The sequence below is a fragment of the Silurus meridionalis genome, chromosome 22 (assembly GCF_014805685.1).
Source record: "Silurus meridionalis isolate SWU-2019-XX chromosome 22, ASM1480568v1, whole genome shotgun sequence".
NCBI lineage: Eukaryota > Metazoa > Chordata > Actinopteri > Siluriformes > Siluridae > Silurus > Silurus meridionalis.
In genome coordinates this window covers 13,660,512-13,684,884 of record NC_060905.1, presented here as the reverse complement: position 1 = coordinate 13,684,884, position 24,373 = coordinate 13,660,512, and the positions used below count along the sequence as shown (strand labels likewise).

The 24,373-nt window shown below is 38.1% G+C and overlaps 3 protein-coding genes across 15 annotated transcripts in view; 2 read left to right on the top strand and 1 right to left on the bottom strand.

The window, feature by feature from the left end:
* The window catches only part of pleca (plectin a), a 58,056-nt gene extending 49,142 nt beyond the window's left edge, over positions 1–8,914 (top strand). For all 13 annotated transcript variants that reach the window (XM_046834996.1, XM_046834995.1, XM_046834998.1 and 10 more), the window contains 2 exons: positions 243–7,288; positions 8,176–8,914. In XM_046834996.1, coding sequence (XP_046690952.1) covers positions 243–6,551 — 6,309 coding nt within the window. In that variant the 3' untranslated portion in view covers positions 6,552–7,288; positions 8,176–8,914. The remainder of the gene's footprint in view (positions 1–242; positions 7,289–8,175) is intronic.
* Positions 8,915–12,127: 3,213 nt separating this feature from the next.
* Positions 12,128–14,931, top strand: wdyhv1 (WDYHV motif containing 1). Its single transcript, XM_046835039.1, has 6 exons — positions 12,128–12,392; positions 13,855–13,954; positions 14,044–14,094; positions 14,179–14,327; positions 14,420–14,544; positions 14,633–14,931. The coding sequence occupies exons 1-6, from the start codon at positions 12,313–12,315 to the stop codon at positions 14,734–14,736; spliced, it is 609 nt and encodes a 202-aa protein (XP_046690995.1). The 5' UTR covers positions 12,128–12,312; the 3' UTR covers positions 14,737–14,931.
* A 2,821-nt stretch (positions 14,932–17,752) lies between these two features.
* On the bottom strand, positions 17,753–23,330 carry psma2b (proteasome 20S subunit alpha 2b). Its single transcript, XM_046835500.1, has 8 exons — positions 23,232–23,330; positions 22,667–22,743; positions 21,617–21,749; positions 21,292–21,414; positions 21,045–21,126; positions 20,869–20,942; positions 20,033–20,090; positions 17,753–18,027 (listed from the first exon to the last, which is right to left on the bottom strand). Exons 1-8 carry the CDS (start codon positions 23,270–23,272, stop codon positions 17,911–17,913), a joined length of 705 nt encoding a protein of 234 aa, XP_046691456.1. The 5' UTR covers positions 23,273–23,330; the 3' UTR covers positions 17,753–17,910.
* Between the last annotated feature and the right edge of the window lie 1,043 nt (positions 23,331–24,373).

Below are 24,373 nucleotides of genomic sequence, written 5' to 3'. Positions count from 1 at the left end.
AACCTTTATTTTATCTTTATTTAATAATATTAATCTTAATATTATAACACTTAATATTATGTTCCACACATTTTACTCATTTTCTGTTACTAACAACCGATTCTTTTAAGAAACATAGCTCCAAGCAACTACTGTAGATAATTTTCTTTATATTATAGAATATTTAGTATTGTATACAGGTAATATTGACTGCTAAGGCTTGACACTTTTGTCTGAATAATTTCATTTTTCTTTTCCTATAGATGGCTAATGCACAACAAGAACAAATACAACAGGAAAAGACAGTCCTTCAGCAGACATTCCTTACAGAGAAAGATATCCTGTTGAAAAAGGAGAAAACCATAGAGGATGAGAAAATGAAGCTCGAGAAACAGCTTGAGGATGAAGTGAAGAAAGCCAAAACCCTTAAGGATGAACAGGAAAGTCAGAAAAAGCAGATGGAAGAGGAGAGGAAGAAACTTCAGGTAACTCTGGAAATTGCAGTCAAGAAGCAGAAAGATGCAGAAGAAGAGATGCTCAATAAGCAAAAAGAGATGGAGAAGCTAGAGAAGAAAAAACAAGAACAAGAAAAACTCATGAGTGAGGAAAACAAGAAATTGCGAGAAAAGCTTCAGCAGCTACAGGAGGCACAGAAACCAACAGCATCCGATACAAAGGAAATTGAGATCCAAACTGACAGCATTCCTGAAAACGAAGTAGTTACAGCAACAGTACAGGTAACAACAAAGGAGGTGTTTAATGGTTCTACAGAAGTTGATGGTGTAAAGGCAAAAGAAGAGTCACCCTTGGCATTTGATGGAATTCGTGAGAAAGTACCTGCTAGCAGACTTAATGAAGTTGGTGTCCTAAACAAAAAAGAATTTGACAAACTTAAGAAAGGCAAAACAACTGTGCAAGACCTTATGAAGCTAGACAAAGTCAAGACATGCCTAAAAGGCAAGGATTGCATTGGTGGTTTAACAGTAGAACCCAAGCAGAAAATGGGCATCTACCAAGCAATGAAAGAGAAGAAAATTTCACCAAGCACAGCTATGATGCTTCTTGAAGCTCAGGCTGCATCTGGATTTATTACTGATCCCATTAAGAACATTAGGCTCCCAGTCAATGAGGCAGTAAAGGAGTCCATTATCGGACCAGAACTGCACACCGCATTGCTGTCTGCTGAAAGGGCTGCAACTGGTTTTAAAGATCCTTTCACTGGAAAAAAGATCTCTTTATTTGAAGCCATGAAAAAGGATCTGGTCACAGAGGAGCAAGCTATTAAACTTCTGGATGCTCAAATTGCCACTGGTGGTATAATAGACCCCATAAACAGTCATCGTGTGTCAGTCCAAACAGCATGTAAACAAGGTCAACTGGATGAAGAGTTTAACAAAATCTTATCCAATCTTCCTGATGATAGAAAAGGATTTATGGACCCCAACACCCAAGAAAGTCTTAGTTACTATCAACTGTTAGAAAGATGTAAAACAGATCCAGAAACAGGGCTTCTGTTTCTACCTGTTACACAGACAGCATTACTGACTGAAAAGACATACACAGATGAAGAGGCTAAAGATGCATTCAGTAAAACAAATATATCACTGCCTTTTGGAAGATTTAAGGGGAAGACTGTGACCATCTGGGAAGTGATCAATTCAGAGTACTTTAGCGAAGATCAAAGAAAAGATCTTATTCGTCAGTATAAATCAGGGAAAATTACAGTAGAGAAAACCATAAAGATTGTAATCACTGTTGTAGAGGACAAAGAGAAAAAGAAGGAATTAGCCTTTGATGGTTTAAGATCAGCTGTCCCTGCAGCTGAGCTCCTGGATTCAAAGATCATTAACAAAGATTTATATAACGAGTTGCACAATGGTAAAACTACTATTGAAGAGGTGTCTCAGATGGATTCTGTCAAAAAAGCATTAATGGGAACTAGCAGTATTGCTGGAGTGTTTATTGAGTCAACTAAGGAGAAACTATCAATCTATGAAGCCATGAAGAAAGACATGATTGAAGAAGAGCCTGCACTTCAACTTCTTGAAGCCCAAGCTGGAACAGGCTTTATAATTGACCCAGTGAAAAATCAAAAGCTCACAGTTGATGAAGCTGTGAAATCTGGCATTGTTGGTCCAGATTTGCATGAGAAATTGCTTTCAGCAGAAAGGGCAGTGAGTGGGTACAAGGATCCTTATACAGGAAAAACTGCATCTCTATTTGAAACAATGCAAAAAGGTCTCATCAACAAAGATCAGGGTACAAGGCTGCTTGAGGCCCAAATTGGAACTGGAGGAATCATTGACCCAGTGAAAAGTTACCGGATTCCTCAGGATATTTCTTATAAACGTGGATATTTCAGTGAGGAAATGAACAAGTGCTTAAGTAGCCTATCTGACAGTAATAAAGTGTTTACTGACCCAAACACAAAGGAGAATGTTTCTTATGCACAGCTGCAGAAAAGCTGCATTACTGACAAAGAGACAGGTCTCCCATTACTTCCACTTTCAGAAAAGGCTGCCACAAAATCAGAACTGCCCCAGTCCAAAGAAGCCTTAAGTACAGCAACAATGGAGTTACAGAGTGGACCCTATAAAGGAAGAAAAGTTACCATTTGGGAGATTATTAACTCTGAATATCTAACAGAAGAACAAAGGATTGAAGTAATACGTCGGTATAAATCAGGAACAGTTACAATTGAAAAGATCATTAGCATTGTGATCACATTAGTTGAGGAAAATGAGGTAAAAAAGCATCAGGATACCTTCACTGGTCTCAGAGAACCTGTCAGTGCCACATCCCTGTTTGAATCCAAAATCATTGACAAAACAACCTATGACCAGCTCCAACAAGGCCAAAAGAAGCCAAAAGAGATTAGTGAAATTGAATCAGTCAAGAAGTACCTGCAAGGATCAGAGAGCATTGCTGGAGTTGTCAATGAAACGACTAAAGAGAAGCTCAGTATATATCAGGCAATGAAACAAAAACTATTAACACCAAATACAGGCCTTTCTCTTTTGGAAGCACAAGCAGCAAGTGGGTTTATAGTTGATCCATTCAGGAACGTGAGGTTCACAGTGGACGATGCTGTAAAAGCTGGCATTGTTGGGCCCGAGCTTCATGAAAAACTCCTGTCTGCAGAGAAGGCTGTAACTGGTTATAACGATCCATATACCGGTCAGAAGATTTCTCTTTTCCAGGCCATGCAAAAAGAGCTTGTTCTTAGAGAACATTCCATACCTCTTCTTGAAGTTCAGGAGGCCACTGGAGGAATAATTGATCCAGTGAATAGTCACCGTATCCCCAATGACGTAGCCATTCAGCGAGGTTACCTAAGCAAGCAAATGGCCAAGTCCTTAAAAAACCCTTCAGATGACATCAAAGGATTTACTGATCCTAACAAAAACGAGATTGTCACTTACAAACAACTAATTAAAAGGTGCACAAAAGACCCTGACTTTGGATTCTTTCTCTTACCACTTTCTAAGGCCGAAGTTCCAAAAGAAGTTGAGAAGTCATATGTTTACACTGAAGAGCAGGCGGAAACAGACTTGGCTAACACTCAAATAAATATACCTCACCAAAGTTTCGCAGGAAAACAAGTGAGTTTGTGGGAGGTCATGACATCAGACCTGCTTCCTGTAGAGGACAAACAAAGACTTATTGAACAATACCGGTCAGGAACAATCACAAAAGAGAGAATGATCATCATTATCATTGAAATAATTGAGCGAAGAGAAGTCATTAAAACTGAACAGACTATGCTATGTGATATAATTCGACGCAGAGTTACAATCGAAGAGCTATATAGTGCTCGTATAATTGACCTTGAAACTTACAATCTGTTGAAACAAGGCAAGAAAGCCATCCGAGAAGTTATGGAAATGCCAACTGTTAAGAAGTACCTCTTTGGCACAGGCAGCATTGCTGGGGTCCTCTCCAACAACTCTACTAAAATTAGCATATACCAGGCCATGAAAAGAGGCATCATCAAGCCTGATATTGCCATTGATTTGCTGGAGGCACAAGCAGCTACAGGATTTATGACTGACCCAGTAAAATCTGAGTTGCTAACAGTTGATGAAGCTGTCCGCAAGGGTCTTGTTGGCCCAGAACTCCACGACAAACTTTTGTCCGCAGAGAGGGCAGTCACAGGGTACAAAGACCCATACAGTGGGAAAATCATTTCTCTATACCAGGCTATGAAAAAGGGTCTGGTTCCTGAGGAGTATGCATTAAAGGTCCTAGAAGCTCAGCTTGCAACTGGTGGCCTAATGGATCATGAGTACAATTTTCACCTTCCAAATGATGTTGCAATGCAACGGGGATACATCAACAAAGAAACAAGTGAGAGGCTATCTAGTGGAAATGTCAAAGGCTTTACTGATCCAACTACAGACGAACAAACATCTTATGCAAACCTCCTCAAACAATGCAAAGTTGACAAGGAAAGTGGCATGCATTTGCTGTCTCTTGCAGACAAGAAACTGCTAGTAAAAGGTCTTCGAAAGCAAATCACATTGGATGAACTACTGTGCTCTCAAATTATTGACCAGAAAACCTACAGTGAGCTCACAGAAGGCCTCATTTCAATAGATGAAATCAGCAAAGATTTGAAGAAATACCTTGAGGGTACAAGTTGTATTGCAGGTGTATATGTAGAGGCTACTAAAGAGCGACTGTCAATCTACCAAGCCATGAAAAAGAACATGATCAGGCCAGGCACTGCTTTTGAACTGCTAGAGGCTCAAGCAGCAACCGGATATGTGATCGATCCAATCAAAAATCTAAAACTGACAGTCAATGAGGCTGTAAAACTGGGAGTGGTTGGGCCAGAGTTTAAAGACAAGCTTCTCTCTGCTGAAAGAGCTGTGACTGGATACAATGACCCATACTCTAGTAAGGTAATTTCCCTATTTCAGGCCATGAAGAAAGGCCTGATTCTTAAAGATCATGGTATTCGTCTTTTGGAGGCTCAAATTGCCACAGGTGGAATCATTGATCCTGAGGAAAGTCATCGTCTTCCAGTTGAAATGGCATATAAGCGTGGTCTTTTTGATGAAGAGATGAACAGTATTCTAACTGACCCCTCTGATGATACTAAAGGATTCTTTGATCCAAACACAGAGGAGAATCTGACTTACCTTCAGCTGATGGAGCGATGCATGACTGATCACGAAACTGGACTTGCTCTCTTAATGCTAAAGGAGAAGAAGCGGGAAAGAAAGACATCTTCTAAGTCATCAGTACGCAAACGCAGAGTGGTGATTGTAGACCCAGAAACAGGAAAAGAAATGTCTGTTTATGAGGCTTACCGCAAAGGGCTCATCGATCATCAGACATATATGGAGCTTGCAGAACAAGAATGTGAGTGGGAAGAAATTACCACTTCATCAGCAGATGGTGTGAAGTCTATGATAATAGACAGAAGGTCCGGACGTCAGTATGACATTGACGACGCTATTACAAAAGGACTCATAGATCAGTCTGCTTTGGACCAGTATCGTGCAGGCACCCTGTCCATCACTGAATTTGCAGACATGTTGTCTGGAAATATGAGTGGATTTAGATCACGTTCATCTTCCTTTGGGTCGACCTCATCATTCACCATGAGCCCAGCTCCATCTATCAAGGCCCCAGCAACAACATGGACTGACCCAACAGAGGAAACAGGCCCAGTTGCTGGGATCTTAGACACAGATACTCTGGAGAAGGTATCAGTCACTGAGGCTATGCATCGAAATCTAGTTGATAACATTACCGGTCAAAGACTGCTTGAGGCACAAGCCTGCACAGGTGGCATCATTGACCCAAACACTGGGGAAAAGTTTATCGTTGCAGATGCAATGAACAAAGGCCTGGTAGACAAGATAATGGTAGATCGCATCAACTTAGCTCAAAAGGCTTTCCAAGGATTTGAAGATCCAAGAACCAAAACTAAAATGTCAGCTGCTCAGGCCTTAAAGAAGGGTTGGCTTTATTATGAAGCTGGTCAGCGTTTCCTTGAAGTTCAGTATTTGACAGGAGGACTAATTGAACCTGATGTTCCAGGCAGAGTATCACTGGACGAGGCTGTAAAGAAGGGTACCCTTGATGCACGCACTGCTCAGAAACTGCGTGATGTTAGTGGATACTCCAAATACCTCACTTGTCCCAAAACAAAGCTGAAGATATCTTATAAAGATGCCATTGAAAGAAGCATGATTGAAGAGGGCTCTGGGTTGCGTTTACTAGAGGCATCATCTCAGTCAACCAAGGGTCTATACAGCCCTTACAATGTCAGTGGCTCTGGATCAGCTTCAGGATCCAGGTCTGGCTCCAGAACTGGTTCAAGATCTGGTTCTAGACGAGGGAGCTTCGATGCTACAGGATCTGGTTTTTCAATGAATTTCCCTGCATCTTCCTATGGCTCACCAAGCTATGGACGACGATACAGTTCAGGGGTATACAGTGAGCTGAATGTGGACAAACTAAACCAGGCCCTTACAGCATTAACTCTAAGCAGAAACTGTTGCTCAGAGTTTAATCAAATGTTGCTCCTACCGCAAACACATTGCTCTTTAATTGCCTAACTCATTAAAAAACATTTATTCTGCTCTGCATGTGGTTGCTATGGGACTGGGGAACTATTGCTATATCCTGCTGGCTTTCTTTTCATGTTAGATATTTGGTTTATGTGTAATATGTAATATTTTGATAATTATTTCATACTATTAATGTTGATAATTTTTTCTTTTTTGCTTTCTTGAAAGAATTTGAAAATTCAGTGGATTCTTGTTTTTTTTATATTACATACATCAGTGTTAGTGTCTTTGCTCTTGTATATTCCTTTTTGTACCGAGGACCGACGCTAAATTTATCATTTATTTTATTTGTAAAAATATATTTTGGAGAACATTATATTACATGCATTTTGTTAACCTGGAATAACCTGTTAAACTGAACTGGTAACCATTTACAGAGCAGAATAAACAGAATTTCATTAAAAGAGCAAAAGAAGAAAAGCAACATTTCGGCAAAGCAGAAGTCATATTTCAAGGGGTTACTTATACCCAAGTTTATATTGGAAATAATAAAATATTGATGTCTTTGGATCTCTGCAGTCATTGCAAGCTTAATGGCTATCCTGTCACAAGTTCTAATTATATCAGCCTCCAGAAATTACAGAAGCGGAAGACAGCACTGAATCATGAAAGATCAGAACATGTAATTGATATCCATACAATGGCTTCATCTGTTTCACATCTCCAAATTCAAAGAGGAATTCACTGATGCCTTGACCTCACCACCTGTCTGCATATATTATATTGTAAGTATAATATTTAGTTAATAACATACCAGTGTTTCAAACGTTATTGATTAAATTAAAATTAAAAAAAAAAAAAAAAAACACATTCAGAAGTTATAGACTGGGTCTGGCACTAACTGAAACAGAAAATTATTTTACAGGAAATACAGATGTAGTCGATTATACACAATATTGACAAAGGTTTGTGGACACCTGACCTTAAGTTACGTATGTGCTTTCCCATTTCACATGTAATATAATATAGAGGCCTATAATAGCCTCCACTCTTCTGGGAAGCTGTTCCACTATACTTTGGATTGTGCTTACGGAAATTTCTGCTCAATCATCCAAAAGAGTGTTAGTAACGTCAAGTACTGATTTAGGATGAAAATGCCTGGAGTGCAGTCAGTGTTCTAATTCTTCCCAAAGTTGTTCAATAGGGTTGAGGTCAAAGGTCTATAGCAGGACACTTAATCATATCTTCATGGAGCTGAAGCTTTGTGCACAGGAGTACTGTCATCCTGGAATAGGTTTTGGCCACCTAATTCAAGTGAAGTAAAAATGTAACGCTATCGCATCTAAACAATTGTTTATCTTTGTGGTAACAGTTTGGAAAGAACGAGGTCAGGTGTCCAAAATACTTTTGTCCATATTGTGTATATATAGATTATGCACTATAGATCAATACAGTATCAACGTTAATCATCTGTTGGTTTACAGTGTGTGATATTTTGATTCTGGTTATATACATTCATATATTATATAAAACTTTACTACAAGATTTATCCTGCCACCAATTTTATACTACATACTTTCAACCATACTTTCTTGTCTGAAGAGCATAGATTATATGGATTACATGTGTGTATTCATTTTCACTTAAAATCCCCGTTTTCTTATTCTTGCAGTGTCTTCCACTGCCCACCAGAGCGACACTTTGGATTACATTGCGCCAATCAAAAGAACCACGAAAGATGCCACTTGACTGACCAACATACATGTTCTGCTACCTTTATTTGCTGTAGTAATAATAATAATAATATTACTAATAATTATTATTAATATTATTATTTTTAACATCTTGTATTATGTTCAATCTTATAGGTCTAATCTGTTTTAACACAAAATTTGTTAAATGTGATTTAAACTTTTTTTTTTCCAAAGAAGCTTGACTCCTACAACCCTGCAAATTCTGTATTATAATATAAGGCAAGACATATTAAAAGCTGACGTTATATATATATATATATGTCATCACCATACTTTATCACCATGCTAACATTCAAAACCTGTTTTTATGTATATTTTTGCTGTATTGCTCTTTCTGTCTTGTGATTACATTTTCCATTATGAATGTTATTGTTACTCCATACAAAACAGCTCACAGTAATCATACCATATTATTCATATCAGCTGGAATTTCTTACATTATAGTTTTGCTTTGCACGGTTTCCTTTTGCTAACATTGATCAAGGAATTCAGTATTTTACAGAAGCTGAATTTAACAATTCTGTTGTGAGGAAATATTTTGAAGTGATGTAAGGATTTCATTAAACAAAGCATGCTATGTTTTGGGCATCATTAAGAAGATTGTATTTATAGGATGGGATTGTATTCTAATGTAAATAAACTATATACAAATATCAACTGTATTTGATCATTATTTATTGTCAGGAAGCTATAAATATGTTTACCTTCAAACCTACACATCCATTTGATTTTATTGCTAATAGTTAGTGTGAGGTATCGCTGTCCTGTGTTTACTCTTTATCACTCTTAAAGTTGTGTTTAAATATCCAACATGAACTAATAAAAATGTACAGAAATGTATATTGTTGAACTATAGTTGAATTATTAATAGTTAATTAATTTATTAGTTAGTTTAATTAGTTAACAGTATATTTTATTTATATACACAGTTCTGAGCAAAAGATTTAGGCAGGTGTAAAGAAATGCTGGAATGTTGTAAAGTAAGAATACTTTCAAAAATGTATGTTTATTAGTTGTACTTCCCCAAACTGTAACCACAACTGTACAGGATGTTATATAGAAAATGGGGACTAAATGTGGAATTTCATGTTCAAATACAAATTCTTTGGTCAAGTGTCCACAAATCTTTGTCCATACAGTAGTTCAGGGTCTAAAAATCCTTTCATTTAAAAACGAAAAAAGTGAAGTGCGATGAAAACAACAATGCATAAGATATGTTTTCCTATTCCATATAATTTGCTTTATATTTGCCATCATTATAGAATAAAAGGATGATGATTTTAAAGAAGAGGTGCTGCAGGTTTAACCTCCAATGCTTATGGAATAAAAACTTTTTTTTTTTTAAAAAGCAGCTACAGTATGTTCATATCCACACAGAGATAACAGATAATAGAACACACCCACAAACATTTCAATTCAAGGCATTGGCATCACTTTTCAGATACACAAATTCATCTTTAAAAATGACTTGAAACAAAAGAACAAAAAACATTTTTTTATTCCTTTTTAAATGCAATTTTTCCCAAAGTTAAAGTCAGTAAGACTCCTATTTGGCATCATTAATGATGGAATCTGTAATGAATCATTCATTTGTCTTCAGAATTTTCTTGCACAGAGTTGAAGTGAATCAAAAAACTATTCCAGGAACAGTTATTGCCTTGAGGCAATAAGCATCCAAGCAAACATTAGAGAAGAGCTACTGGATTCCAAAGGACCACCACCGAGGAGTTTCAACCATTAGGCCAGCCAGCTACTGAAGCAGGACACTTGAGAGAGTCTACACATTGAAAATGTTCCATGCAGAGCAGATATATTGCACAACAAAGAAAAATATTCTATTCCAATTTTTCTATTTATTAGGTATGTAAATGTTTGTAGTTGCACTGTGAGATGAGGAGAAACTAAGGACTGGCAATCCACTACATTAAACCACATTACATGTACATATTTTTTTTTAAGAAATAAACAACCTTGAACTATAGGAAAGTAATATATATATATATATAAATAAGTTAATATAGTATAAGTAATAGGTATTGAACATGTCACAATTTTTCTCAGTATATATATTTCTAAAGGTACTATTGACATGAAATCTTTACCAGGTGTTGGTAACAACCCATGCAATCCACACATACAAAGAAATGAAGTGATGTGTAATAATGTGAAGTGAACACATGAAGAAAGGGAGGTGAAGAAAGGCATGAAAAGCTAAGACGCCATCTAAAATCAATCAGTAATGAGAAAGCAGTCCTGCCCCATGTCAGTGCAAATTACTATCAGTGGTTCATTCTCAACTAATGATCTATATCAGTGGTTCTTAACCTTGTTGGAGGTACTGACCCCCACCAGTTTCATATGTGCATCCACCGAACCTTTCTTAATTGGAAAAATAAAATATGATTTTTTTCAAATTCAAAATCAAAACATACAGTACAGACCAAAAGTTTGGACACACCTTGTGTGTCCAAACTTTTGGTCTGTACACTATATATATATATGATATATACAGTACAGACCAAAAGTTTATATTATATTATATATACAGTACAGACCAAAAGTTTGGACACACCTGCTCATTCAAAGAGTTTTCTTTATTTTCATGACTATGAAAATTGTAGAGTCACACTGAAGGCATCAAAACTATGAATTAACACATGTGGAATTATATACATAACAAAAAAGTGAACTGAAAATATGTCATATTGTAGGTTCTTCAAAGTAGGCATCAAGAGAATGCCAAGAGTGTGCAAAGCAGTAATCTAAGCAAAAGGTGGCTACTTTGAAGAACCTACAATATGACATATTTTCAGTTGTTTCACACTTTTTTGTTATGTATATAATTCCACATGTGTTAATTCATAGTTTTGATGCCTTCAGTGTGACTCTACAATTTTCATAGTCATAAAAATAAAGAAAACTCTTTGAATGAGAAGACTTTTGGTCTGTACTGTAGGTATATATTTTACTGGTGCACAAAATGAACCATGCATCAACATCACTGTGTTCAAAGAACAAAACCATTAAAACATGATTTTCACACAAAAACAAAAACATAATAATGAATATTTACTGCAAATCAGTTTGACTTCTGCTGTTGCCTTTCGGAGACCAGTTCAGAAATGCGCGGCTTCACCTTGGCAAGTGCCACTCTCAAATCATATGAGTCGGGTGTGTGTCTTGACCTCCGCCGAACCCCTGAGACTGACTCACCGAACCCCTAGGGTTCAATCGAACCCAGGTTAAGAACCACTGATCTATATAAATGTCTCCCATTACCAAGGTGTCACACAAGAAACATCTCATGATGGGTAAAGGGAGAGAGCTCCCTCAAGACCTTCACAAACTTATTGTTGCAAAACATACTGATGGGATTGTTTACAGAAGCTTCAAAAAGACCTGAAATTTGCAGGTTCTACTGTTAAAAAAAGCCCGAGTTATAAATTCAGAATTTTTTCCTCGCAATTACGAGTTTGCGACACTTTCTGGCAAAGCGCCAAAGGAAACCACGAGATGTGCTTGTTACATAATGCGGGAGTTACTTTTATATTGGAAACAGAGCTTTGTATGCCATTTTTCCGACAACGAGGTTTGGCCGTATTAACTCTTTGGCTTGATAATCCTTTAAAATGGAAGCCTATTATGTGCTTTGCCAGAAAGTGTCGCAAATGAGTTATAAACTCGCAATTGCGAGAAGAAGAAAAAAGTATTCTGACTGTATAACTCTCAATTGCGAGTTTGTATCACGCAACTCGGGGGGGGAATAATTCTGAGATTAAAAAATCGCAATAACCTTTTTTTTTTTGTGGCGGAAACGGCCTTCCATAGATTTCACATTGTCACACGAAGATTAAACCTGGAATGTGGCGTTAGACCCCGGTACTAAAAACAATTCTGCGTTTCTTTACGGATTTTAAAACATGTAACACCCCACTAAACTCAACGAAGACAACACAACAATTACTATTTCCAGCTCTTAAAAGTTATGGCAGGATAAGTGTTCATGGAGAAAAATAATTGGAATTTATTTTAATTTAACTGATCTATATACAGACATGAATGATGAATCTGTTTCTTCAGAATACACATCTATCACTCCATCAAGAACGGACTGTGTGTACACGAGCTGTTACTGGTAGGACAGAGGGATTTCACACCGCTGCCTTTACATTTGTTTTATAATTCGACTTTTTTTTATAATTCGGTTAATTTCATGCAAAATCTTCTTCTTTCGGCTTCTCCCATTAGAGGTCACCACAGATCATTCGTCTCCAAACCCCCCTGTCCTCTACATCTGCCTCTTTCACCCCAACCACCTGCATGTCTTCCCTCACCACATCCATAAACCTCCCCCTTGGCCTTCCACTTTTCCTCCTTCCTAGTGGTTCCATCCTCAGCATTCTCTTACTGCACATGTCCAAACCATCTCAATCGCGCCTCCCTCACCTTGTCTCCAAAACGTCCTACATGCGCTGTCCCTCTCATTTATAATCCTGTCCATCCTCGTTGATCCCAATGAAAACCTCAACATCTTCAGCTCTGCTCCCTCCAGCTCCACCTCCTGTCTTTTACTCAATGCCACTGTCTCTAAACCATACAACATTGCAGGTCTCACCACAGTCCTATAAACTTTCCCTTTCACTCTCACAGATACTCTTCTATCACACATCACTCCTGCTATCACTCTTCTCCACCCACTCCACCCTGCCTGCACTCTTTTTTTCACTTCTCTAACACACTCTCCATTACCTGAACTTCACCTTTTCCACCTCTTCTTACTGTAACCGCACCACTTCACTGCTCTCCCTCTCATTCACACACATGTACTCTGTCTTACTCCTACTGAATTCATTCTCCTTCTCTCCAGCGCGTACCTCCACCCCCAGGCTCTTCTCAACCTGCTCTCTACTCTCACCACAAATAACAATATCATCTGCTAACATCATAGTACACGGAGACTCCTGTCTGACCTCCTCCCTTTAAAAACTTGATAAACAAAGCATGTCAATAACAATAATCAAAAATGAAAAAGTCTTTGCCAGTGTAACACGATGTGTATTTCTTTATGTAAATAGCGTGTTCCGTTACTCAATGTTTGTGTACTTACATATACATTTATGGCATTTGTTAGACGCTCTTATTTAGAGCTTCATACAATTATCTAATTTATACAACTGAGCATTTGAGGGTTAAGGGCCTCGCTTAAGGGCCCGACAGTGGCAGCTTGGTGGTGCTGTAGCTGAATTTACGGCCTTGCAATCAGAAGTCCAACATCCTATTCACTACAATTTCATAGCTCCCATTTAAAACTAAACATGTTAGCATTAAAATGTTCACTTCACTGTGATTACACTATTTAGAAAAAAAAATAAAAAATACTTTTACAGAAAAGGTCCTTTGGAGGTCATTTAGAACTGCTTGTTGTTTAAACTCTGTGCATTTTTTATGCCATTTCCAGTAAAGATCTTTCATAAATACTATCATAAATTATTTAGGAAGTTGAATAGATCTCTCAAAAATAGAAGCATGGAATGTAGTAGTATATGGCATTTATATTCTTAATAAGATAACATTTCTTCTGTTCTTTTCCTCCACAGTGAAGAGAATGTGTGGAAGCTGTGTGAATATATCCAGCATCAGGAGACGTGTCCACTGGACCAAGTGCATGCAGTCTTCATATCAAATGAAAAGAAAACAGTGGGTGAATGTTTCATGAGAAAGCAGAGATCTGGCCATTGTGCCCCCTGGTGTTAATCATGTTTGTTTTTTTTCTCTCGTGTATGCAGATCCCGATTTGGAAGCAGAAATCGAGCGGAGGGAATGAACCTGTGATATGGGTATGCAGTTCTCCACACACACTACAATGGGGAAAATATATAACGTTCATTTCGAAGGTGTTCTAATATGGGATGGGTTTTTAGGATTACCACGTCGTGTTACTGCACGTGAGCCCGCAAGCACGGAGCTTTGTGTACGATCTGGACACCACCCTTCCTTTCCCATGTCTTTTACACGTGTATTCAATGGAGGCGTTTCGATCAGATGTGCTGCTAAAACCAGACTTTCGGAGGCAAGTTATAGCTGAAGACATTTTATGGATAAATGGTCGTTTAACGTCAGGTTTTACACACATTTGCTTTAATAAATGTGATTTTTTTTTAGGAAATTGCGTGTCATACCAGCTGACACCTACTTGAAGACGTTTGCTTCGGACAGATCTCACATGAAGCATTCTAACGGGGCATGGCGTATGCCCCCACCTCCATATCCTTGCATAGAAACAACAGGTAAATACCTTTTACATTTTCCTCTCACTTTTTTGCTTCCCTTTTTCTTTAACAGCTCACAAATCTGATTTTTTATTATTTGTTATAGAATCCAAAATGAACCTGGAGGATTTTATCAGCATGGACCCGAACGTGGGCGTAGGAACAGTGTATAAGCTTTCTGAGTTTGTGCAACACTTTGGAGCTAAATGAGGAATTTTGGAAGCAGGAAATAAACCGCATCCCAATCAGAACCGTGACGTTTCAGGATAATAACTAATGTGTATAATGTGTAAATGTGTCTGATTTCATGTTTACACTGTCAAAGCTCAGAGCACAATGTAAATAAGTTGTTTACTGTTTGTAAATTGCTTAATTCTTCAATTAAATAAAACGGGAAACAGTTAATTTTGAGAGCATGAAATGATACATGTTTAAAGGTTCTGGCATGTACGGAAGTTCTAAGGGGCCATACATAATTACCTATTTTCCGGACTATAAGCCGCTACTTTTTTCCCACGCTTTGAACCCCTCGGCTTAAACAATGAAGCGGCTAATTTATGGATTCTTCCTGGGTTTTTTCCGGTTTCACAAACTTCATGCCAAAAAACTGAACCCCATAACATTAGACCAATGAAATTGCCGAACGGGTTCAGGTGAACCAATGAAACTCTTTACAGTGGAACCCGGTTATGTCGATGTCCTAGGGGGTCGCCAAAAAGCATCGAGGTAACCGATGATCGAGATAAACGAAAATCAAAATGGCGGCAGTATATTAACATGCTTGAAATTTCTTTATGTACATGATGTGCGTTAATAAATGAGAATGTGCATCCACGTGTTTTTGGAGGGGTTTTTACACAACAGCGTTGCCGCGATTTGTTTGATGAAGGCATGCTATAAAAATGTACATACGTTTGTTAACAAAAGGCATAAGTGCACCTACTAACAGCAGAGATTTAGCAGTATACAATACAAACCACCGTCCATTCTCTATACAAACCTTTATTATATTCTCCAACATTATAAACACACAGACCGCTCAAAAAAAAAACCACAGCGGCTGCACAGTGTCGTCTCACATTTAGTCCACATGTGGAAAGAAAAGAAAAATAAACAGTAACTAAGTTTCTGAAAACTTATGACCATCAGGCTGAAGTAATCCGCACAAACACACAAAGCAAAGTGTCCGAAAAAACTTACGTCCGCGATGCCGAGGGGGAGATAAGCCGAGAGAGAGAGAGAGAGAGTTTGTAAATTAAAAAATACCGCGACCGGCGGCACGGCGCGAAGCCGGAAAAAAACCCGTAAGATCCAAAACCGAACCCGAAACCAAAAACGAGGGACAGAAAAGTCTCAAACGTGAACGGCGGAAGGGGGCGTGGCAGGTGCTTTCTCTGCCGCTTTCTCTGCAGCTCCCGGCTTCAACTCCTTACCGAGAGAGCCGTGCTTCTTACCGGCCAGCGTCGCTACCGAGAGAGCCGTGCTCCTTACACTGCTCGCGCGCCGGTAAGGAGCACGGCTCTCGGTAAGGAGCGGCGGCGCCGGTAAGGAGTTGAAGCCGGGAGCGCCGCACTTACTAACAGCAGAGATTCACCAGTATACAATACAAACACCTGTAGTATCTGTAAGGTTTGATTTTTCCGCCACTTTCACGAGTTCTTCTGCAGCTGCACAGCGCCGATCGACATAACTGACGTTAAAATTTCAAATTTTTTCCCCCTTGTGCTCGAGATATTAGGGTTCGGCGACATAAAAAAAGTCGACATAACCGATAAAAAATGCGTAGAAAAAGCGACAATTTGGCGGTTCCACTTCAAAAACGGCGACTTAATAGGGTTGTCGAGATAACCGAGGGCGAGATAACCGGGTTCCACTGTATATTAAATCAGATGCGCTCCCACTGAATCGGGCCGCACCACATCATAAATATAGATGAGGTTCCTCTGACGTTTGATCTGCCGCTCACTCGGACTGTCTACAGGAAATGCGAATCATTCGTCACACTGAAAACAACCGGGCATGAAAACACACACTTCACCTGTGTTCTGAGCTGCACGGCATCGGGAGAAAAGCTTCACCGTTGGTGATTTTTAAACGCACGACGATGCCAAAAGATAAACTGTTGTGAAAGGAAGACAGTGAACAATGACTTTCTTGGTCGGCTACTGTTTAGATACAAGCCGTGTAACAGACACTGTCTTTCATTAAATCCTGTGTAAAGTTCATTAGTTTCAGTGTAGACACCTGCGGCTTATAGACAGGTGCGGCGTATTTATGTTCAAAATTAAAATCTTTGTCAAATTCAGTGGGTGCGGCTTATATTTGGGTGCACTTAATAGTCCGGACATTACGGTATTCTTTCTTGTTTTCTCATGATCTCACATTCAAGTCCACGTTATTATCCGTAATGCTGCGTTGATGATGATGATGATCACGCTTTTATGCCAAATACACAGAAAAGTTAAGTACTGATCACTAAATATTTTTTAGATGCAGCATCATGGATAATAACCACGTCCGCTAATGTGCACATGTGGGCACATGGAGAAAACTCACGAAAAGGTTGTGATCCCAAGAAAACAACTATGTTGAGATCGCAAGAAAGGGTAGTCATGATCACGAGAAAACAGGAAAGAAAAATAGTGATGTATGGCCTCTTAGAACATGCCATAAGCATGGAGGAGTTGGTGTTGAATTTATAATGATCTCAGATGTTGAGCTAATTTATGAGTTGCTCAGGAACTCCTGGTTCCACATCTCCAACTGCCTGATTAAGACTAATGTCCTTTTAACACTCGTAATCTCTCTGCACTCATAATGTCTCACTCTTCAGTGATTTAATGATTTATAAACGCACTCTTGGTGTCGCCCAGATTCTCCTTTTGAGTCTGGTTCCTCTCAAGGTTTCTTCCTCTAAACCACAGTTTTCCCACTCTTACAGTCTGTATAGCTGCTTTGAGATGATATCCATTGTGAAATCGCAATAGAAATAAACTCAAATTGAATTTTCCACTATAATCGTTAAATTTGATGTATATTGTATGTTTTTAAATTGTTTATGGCTCCTCTAATGTGAAACAATCCACTGTCTGATATCCTATTGCTGTAAAACTGCTGTATGCAGCCGTGTGTTATCGGGACCCCATTATAGTCTTTATCTTTGTAATTGTTGTGCAAACAAGTGTAAATCTGCTGCATTTATCATAAACTGAGCAGCAACACCGACTGAGTGGTAACATTTATCGGTTTATTGCTCGTGGTCTTGTACAAAGCAGAGAAGATATACAAATAATAAAAATGCTGTTAGTCAGAATTATAAAAGTGTAGTTTTGTTGTTTTTTAATGGGAAAAGAACAAGCACACTTCTGAACAGCTGCAGGATTTTTATACGATTGCTGCAAGATAATCCTTCACTTCAGCAGGTGACAGTCTTCGGAATCCAGCTTCATTACAGATGCCCACTTCAATGTTTTCTTCGGTCATTTGTCCCTCAAAACTTTCCTGTGGAAATGCATATGAGAGAGAGAGAGAGAGAGAGAGAGAGAGGTCAATCATTAAAAGAAGGACATTTTAAATATTTTTAATATCAAATTAGGTGAAGATAAATGACGTGTTTGAAGGATCTAAAAGCTTTCAGTATTTAACATCTCGATCATTTATCGCTCCTGAATATTAAACCTGCTGATGTACTGCATTGTAAAATACAAACTATTCATGAATTCACTTTAACTGAGTGAACGGCTGCTCATCAGGGATAAATGCACATCGTTCACCTTGACTGTTGATTTCTGTAAAGCTGCTTTGAGACAATGTCTGTTGTGAAAAGCGCTATAGAAATAAACTTGACATGACATGGACAGTAACAGTAGTTATTCTCTGGTCTCTGTACTTTACTCAAGTATTTCTGTTTGGGGAGACTTTTAACTTCACTACATTTCAAAGTCAAATATCGTACTTTTTACTCAACTACATTTTAACCAAAATCAGTGGTTCCTTTTTATTTATGAGTGGATAAAAACGTAACTGGAGAAGCACGCAGAAGCCACCAATCAGTGTAGAGCGCGCGCTGAGTTAGAAGCTTGTTTTGAATGCGCTTGGCAACGGTGTATTTAGGCAAAGGCGACATGAGCAGCGGCACAGGGCGTCCACGTAATTATTTTCTTTTTAAACAAACACGTTCTCAATCTCAACTCGTCACATATGGGCGCATTCGTCAGGATCTCTTGGTGGCACTTTTTCTGGTGCACTGGGTACCTTTTTGGCGCCAGGGATTCGCAGGGATTCCCACAGACTTCGATCTCTGCAGCGCAATTTTTAAACGTTCAGGGATTTCCATAGTCTTCCTTTCTATAGAACTGAAATGGAGCCTGCAGCGTTTAAATTTGACACGTTCAATAAACAGACTGCCCCGAGGTCATATTCATCTACAGTAGCTCTCCAACTGATTTTTTATTTCAAATTCACTCGCTGTCTGATATCAAAGTGCCGTCTGTGAAACAGTGTTCAGTCTCACTAACCCTAACCTGCTCTAACTAACTAACTAACTAACTAACTAACCCTAACCTGCTCTAACTAACTAACTAACTAACTAACTAACTAACCCGCTCTCACTAACCCTAACCTGCTCTAACTAACTAACCTAACCTGCTCTAACTAACTAACTAACCCTAACCCGCTCTCACTAACCCTAACCTGCTCTAACTAACTAACTAACTAACTAACTAACTAACCCGCTCTCACTAACCCTAACCCGGTCTAACTAAACCGCTCTCACTAACCCTAACCCGCTCTTACTAACTAACCCTAACCTGCTCTAACTAACTAACCCTAACCCGGTCTAACTAAACCGCTCTCACTAACCCTAACCTGCTCTAACTAACTAACCCTAACCTGCTCTAACTAACTAACCCGCTCTCACTAACCCTAAACTGCTCTAACTAAGTGGTTCTCGCATCATTCAAGCGAGAACCACTATTGCCGGTTGGTGGTATCTACTGAGCACCAGCATTCAGTTCAGCATTAAACAGCAAGCAGAACATTTTGAGAAGAATAAATGATGGAAGACACTCCTGACTCAAACTCACCACAACACCTGTGGCCTTATTTGCACGATTTTATTTTTAAGCCGTTGAAAAGAAGGTTTGGGGCTTGTGATAATTTTAGATATCAATAAGTGTTTAATTCATTAATATTATTCTTTTAACAGATCTGTGTGCTGAGGACATTAGAATCTTTCACAGAGAGTTGATTAAGAAACAGTCTTGTGATAGAAATTATAATAGGAACATTATAGCCATAATTTAATACTTTGGATACTTAAGTTCATTTGAATGTAAATACTTTTGTACTTTTACTCAAGTGAAAGTTTAAAGGGAGCACTTTTACTTTGAATGGAGTCATATTTTGCCTACTGTATCTCTTCTTTTACTCAACTACATGCTGTGTACTTCAACCACCACTGCTTTGAATTGAGAATAGCAAATCATTTTGTACAGTTCCATTGTACCTTTAAGGTCAGGATCGCTGTGTGTATGGCGTCTTCAAGTTCCAGGTCCTCGTTGTATCTGGAACGAAGGAAACGGCAACAATAACTCGTGTGACATTTTTTATACAAGATTTTTCTTCTTTAAATTGCATATGAGTGGAGTGAGCATGTATCACTACATGTATTACTACAATTACTTTATTAGAAGGTGGACAAGTGACTCCACAACCTACACATTCTAAAAATTACTTGCCAAACTGTGTATACAAAAATTGCAAGTACAGAACATGGCCAGAAACTTGTACACATCCTATGTGATCATAAGATTCGTGTTTTTTTAACATCCTATTCCGTATTTAGTCTCCATTTGCTGTTATGATAACCTCCACTCTTCTGGGAACATGTTTCCCTAGATTTTGGAGTGTGGCAATTTCTGCTCATTTAGTAAAGTCATGAAATAATGTTTAGGGAAAAACCACATATGGGTGGAAAAGTTGTTCCCCCAATAATTTGTAAGAATACAAAACTATTTTGTATATTTTATAAGAATACATATTTCTGACTGAGCTGCAGAATGTAAAAAAAAAAAGGAATAATAATAATGTAAAAAAAAATTATAAAAAAAACACTTTATTAAAGAAATAATCAAAATTAAAACACAAAAGAATTAATTTAAAGAATCATAATAGGCTAGAATTTAGATCTAATCCTGAGAGATCAAACAAACAAAACAAAAAATATATACGGTATACGTATTACGTACTGTATACGGTAAGAACTCTCGATATAAAACTTTACTCCCAACATCTTGCACTTCCTTGGCTGTAATGAAAAGCAAAATGTGCTGACACCGTTACCTTTTTTCGAGGAACGTCTTTCCGTTCACATAATTCTTTCCTATTGCCGTGGCTTTCCATGCGAAGTACGCACCCTGTAACATGAGCACATGGATAAACGTTGGAATTCATACAATATGTATTTGAAATAAAAATAGAATTAAACAGATAAAAACAATACGTGTGGGGGTTTTTACCGAAGGATCTGACTGAAAGAGATACGGTCTGTCCTCATCCCAACCGGCGATAAGCAGAGACACACCGAATGGTCGTACACCCCTACAAAACAATTTATAAAAGTACAAAATTAAAGCTTACAAAAACAAAAATAAGCACAAACTTGTCAATTGCTAATTCTAAGTATTTACAAGGTGCTGAGATACGTACAATATTACATTTTTATACAGAACGCATTAATAATCATAAGAAGATCAGTGTACGTACCCTGACTGTGTGTATTCCTGCATGACTGAGGCCACCCTCTGCACTAGCTGACCTGTAGGAATGGGCTCCTGGTAAACCAGGAAGTACTGCTGGGCCAGTTTTCTGGCTCTCCGGACCATAACCCTGTCAAGAAAAGCATCACAAAACTACATGTGATTATGGGACATAGGTAATGGTTTTGTTCACTTTGATCAAAATGATTTTGGTCAATTGGGTAAAAACTGGCCGTGATATAACTGACACGAATATGCACTTATTATTATTAATTTTTTTTATATTATTGTAAAAGATCTGATCACATGTTTAATAAAGTGATTAGTACTACCTGTAGTCAGGACCCATCCCGCTGTAGACCATGCCAATATTTTTAGTTATTGGTTCGACTTTGTGGACGCTCTGCTCATCATAAAGTATGGATTTTTGCTTCTTTTCTGTTGCAAGCACCACACCATTGGATGCTAAACAGCAGGGAGAAATTGAAATCAGCATCTTGGTTGCAATATTTTTTTTTTTTTTTTTACGGTAAGTGTTTTATCCTGGTCTGACTGACACAAGATCTGGAGTAACCCAGGAACAGAGGTGGAAAGAGTAATAAAATATTTGTAAAAGTGCTGTTACTCAAATTCAATTTTACTTCAGTACAAGTAAAGTGTCCAGTCTAACAATCTACTGAAGTGAAAATAAAAAAGGAGCTTATTCATAATTTATTCAGAGTCAAATTTACCATGAGACTTTTTTATTTTATTTTATTTATTTTTGTAAGGTGGTTGGGGGGGATTTATAGTGTTTAGAATGGAAGGTGCACTTTTACAAATTTAAGTGCAATAAAAAAAAAAAAAGAATAAACCAAATGAAATAAACTAAAAACATACAATCCATGACACGAGCCTAATGTGATGCACTTTCACAGGCAAAAAAATTCTCCTGTTATTAAGTCGTTTATGATAATGAAAGTAATCGCATATACGGATGCAGAATTCAGACAGTGAGCGCACACACTGAACAACTTTCAATTCGATGGCATTTCACTTTCCACCGCATCACTGTCATGTCCGTCTCCATCTTTCTTTTGTAAGTTTAGAGAGTTTGTTCTCCGCCCATCAATCAACCAGTTTTTGGGCACGATTGTTTTCCCCACTTGCATTAATTTCATTGATAGATTTTTTTTTTTTTTACTCAGTAACAGATATGATTTGAAATGTAGTGAAGTCTAATACTTCAAACGAAACAAATAAAAGTAAAATTACAGATTTTAAAAAGCTGAAGTACACACAAAAAAATGTAAGTAATATGAGTAAATGTAATTTGTTACTTTCCACTCTGGCCGGATCAGACCCAGACCCAGACCCAGACCCATCAGACAACGACGACTTACCTTTGATTCCTACAGAAGGTGCACCAGCTGCCACAGCCGCCAAGGCATATTCAATCTGTACCAGTTTCCCAGAAGGGCTGTGGAGAAAACAAGCAGTTTTCACACAATCAGGCAAATGTACTAAATTCATCAAAGGTTACTAAGACAAAACGTGGATTCCTTATTGTCTCTCTCAAAATACAGTATCCGAATAAATAGTTGATTAAAAGCACATCCTGAGATGAAGTTTAATGAGTTGGAGCTGGAAAACACAAAGATGCAGGATGTCCACATTCGGGATCCTGATCTCTAATCACGCTTTTAACACCTACTGAGAACATCACCAACAACAGCATTCGTCCATTATTCAACTCGTTAATCTCATCGAGAAGATGTGTTCAGGGCTTTCAGTTTCCAGCCGTTAGTGTGCTGATTGCTCAGAGTGACGAAGCAGCTTCGTCTCCCTCACATCCACACAACACACAAACACACCTCATACACACACCTACAAACTCCACTGCGTTCTCGCATATACTGTAATTTAGATTAATATAAACCCCAAACTGTAATTCAATCAACACTTCACCTAAAAGTAGTAAGAGAGAAACTGTATCCGCGCTCCGCCATTTTTTATTTCCTCCAGTGTGAAGACGCTCAATAACAACTTCCGGGTTTTAACTTCCTGCTTCTGCCAAGAATAAAAGTGCTGCCTCAGTCTTAGTAAATCCTTTCTCTTCATGAAATATAATAAATGTAAATTATTATATATATCAGTTTATCAAAGTGACCTACAAAAAAAATATAATATAAAAGAAAGAAATCAGTATTTAATATCAGTCGTGGGTGATCAGTGTTAGCAAGGCCTTCTCCGCTGGCCTAAACTAAACTCTGAATCACTTACATTTGAGTTTAGAATGAAAAAGAATGACTTTAATATTAATATATTTTGTACAAGAACATGTATTTTATTATTCCCAAATATTCAAGTTTATTCTCTCCATTTCATAGTGTTTCTCTCAGGTGTGCTGGTGCTGCGCCATCAAGTAAAAGTTACTTTGGAGTTTCAATCCAATCAGATTTCATTTCTGTCACATTACGTATTGATGTAAGGCCATTACTGTGAGCAATGCAGCCTTTTGTTTTCATTGCCTAAAGCTTTAACCTGTCAGACTTTAATTTAGCCACTCCATGACCTTTAATTGGATGGTTAAAGAGCGCACTAATCAGAGCTCACAACCTGAATCTGTAGCAAACTGCACACTCTCAAATATATTTGTATAGATTTAATAGCTGTTTTATTATTCCACAATGGCAGTCAGAGTAAAATAAATGGCTGGCCGTCATGAGGAAAGGTCGCCCAAAACAGTTTCAAACAGTTTTTAAGTTTTGTCATTAACCATTCCTACCTTGCGTTTTCTTTCCTATAGAATTTGCACAAAAACACACAATTTGCTTTAAATTATAAATCCCCTAGATTTATAATTTAGAGATGATGAATGTGGTGGTGAAGCTGTGGCTACAGTGAAAGATGTGTTGAATTCATTGTGTTTATTGGGTTTCTTGCTTTAGTAATGCATTCATTCTCACTGTATGAGATTCCTGTCTGTGATGCAGCGCTCTGTTATACTGCGTTTCTCTAAAACTTTGAAGGTTTCTATAGCCGTGGCGTCGTAATGATGGTATTAAGTGATGGATTGACTCAGATAGGACACTGAAGACATAGAAATA

Excerpts from the sequence above, each read along its gene's own strand:
- wdyhv1 (XM_046835039.1), top strand. The coding sequence starts at position 12,313 with ATGAATGATGAATCTGTTTCTTCAGAATACACATCTATCACTCCATCA. Across the intron at positions 14,095-14,178 it reads GGAATGAACCTGTGATATGG|GATTACCACGTCGTGTTACT; the intron begins GTATGCAGTTCT and ends ATGGGTTTTTAG. Across the intron at positions 14,328-14,419 it reads CTAAAACCAGACTTTCGGAG|GAAATTGCGTGTCATACCAG; the intron begins GCAAGTTATAGC and ends ATTTTTTTTTAG.
- psma2b (XM_046835500.1), bottom strand. The coding sequence starts at position 23,272 with ATGGCGGAGCGCGGATACAGTTTCTCTCTTACTACTTTTAG. Across the intron at positions 21,415-21,616 it reads GGGATGGGTCCTGACTACAG|GGTTATGGTCCGGAGAGCCA; the intron begins GTAGTACTAATC and ends TTTTCTTGACAG. Across the intron at positions 18,028-20,032 it reads CAGCGATCCTGACCTTAAAG|GAAAGTTTTGAGGGACAAAT; the intron begins GTACAATGGAAC and ends GCATTTCCACAG.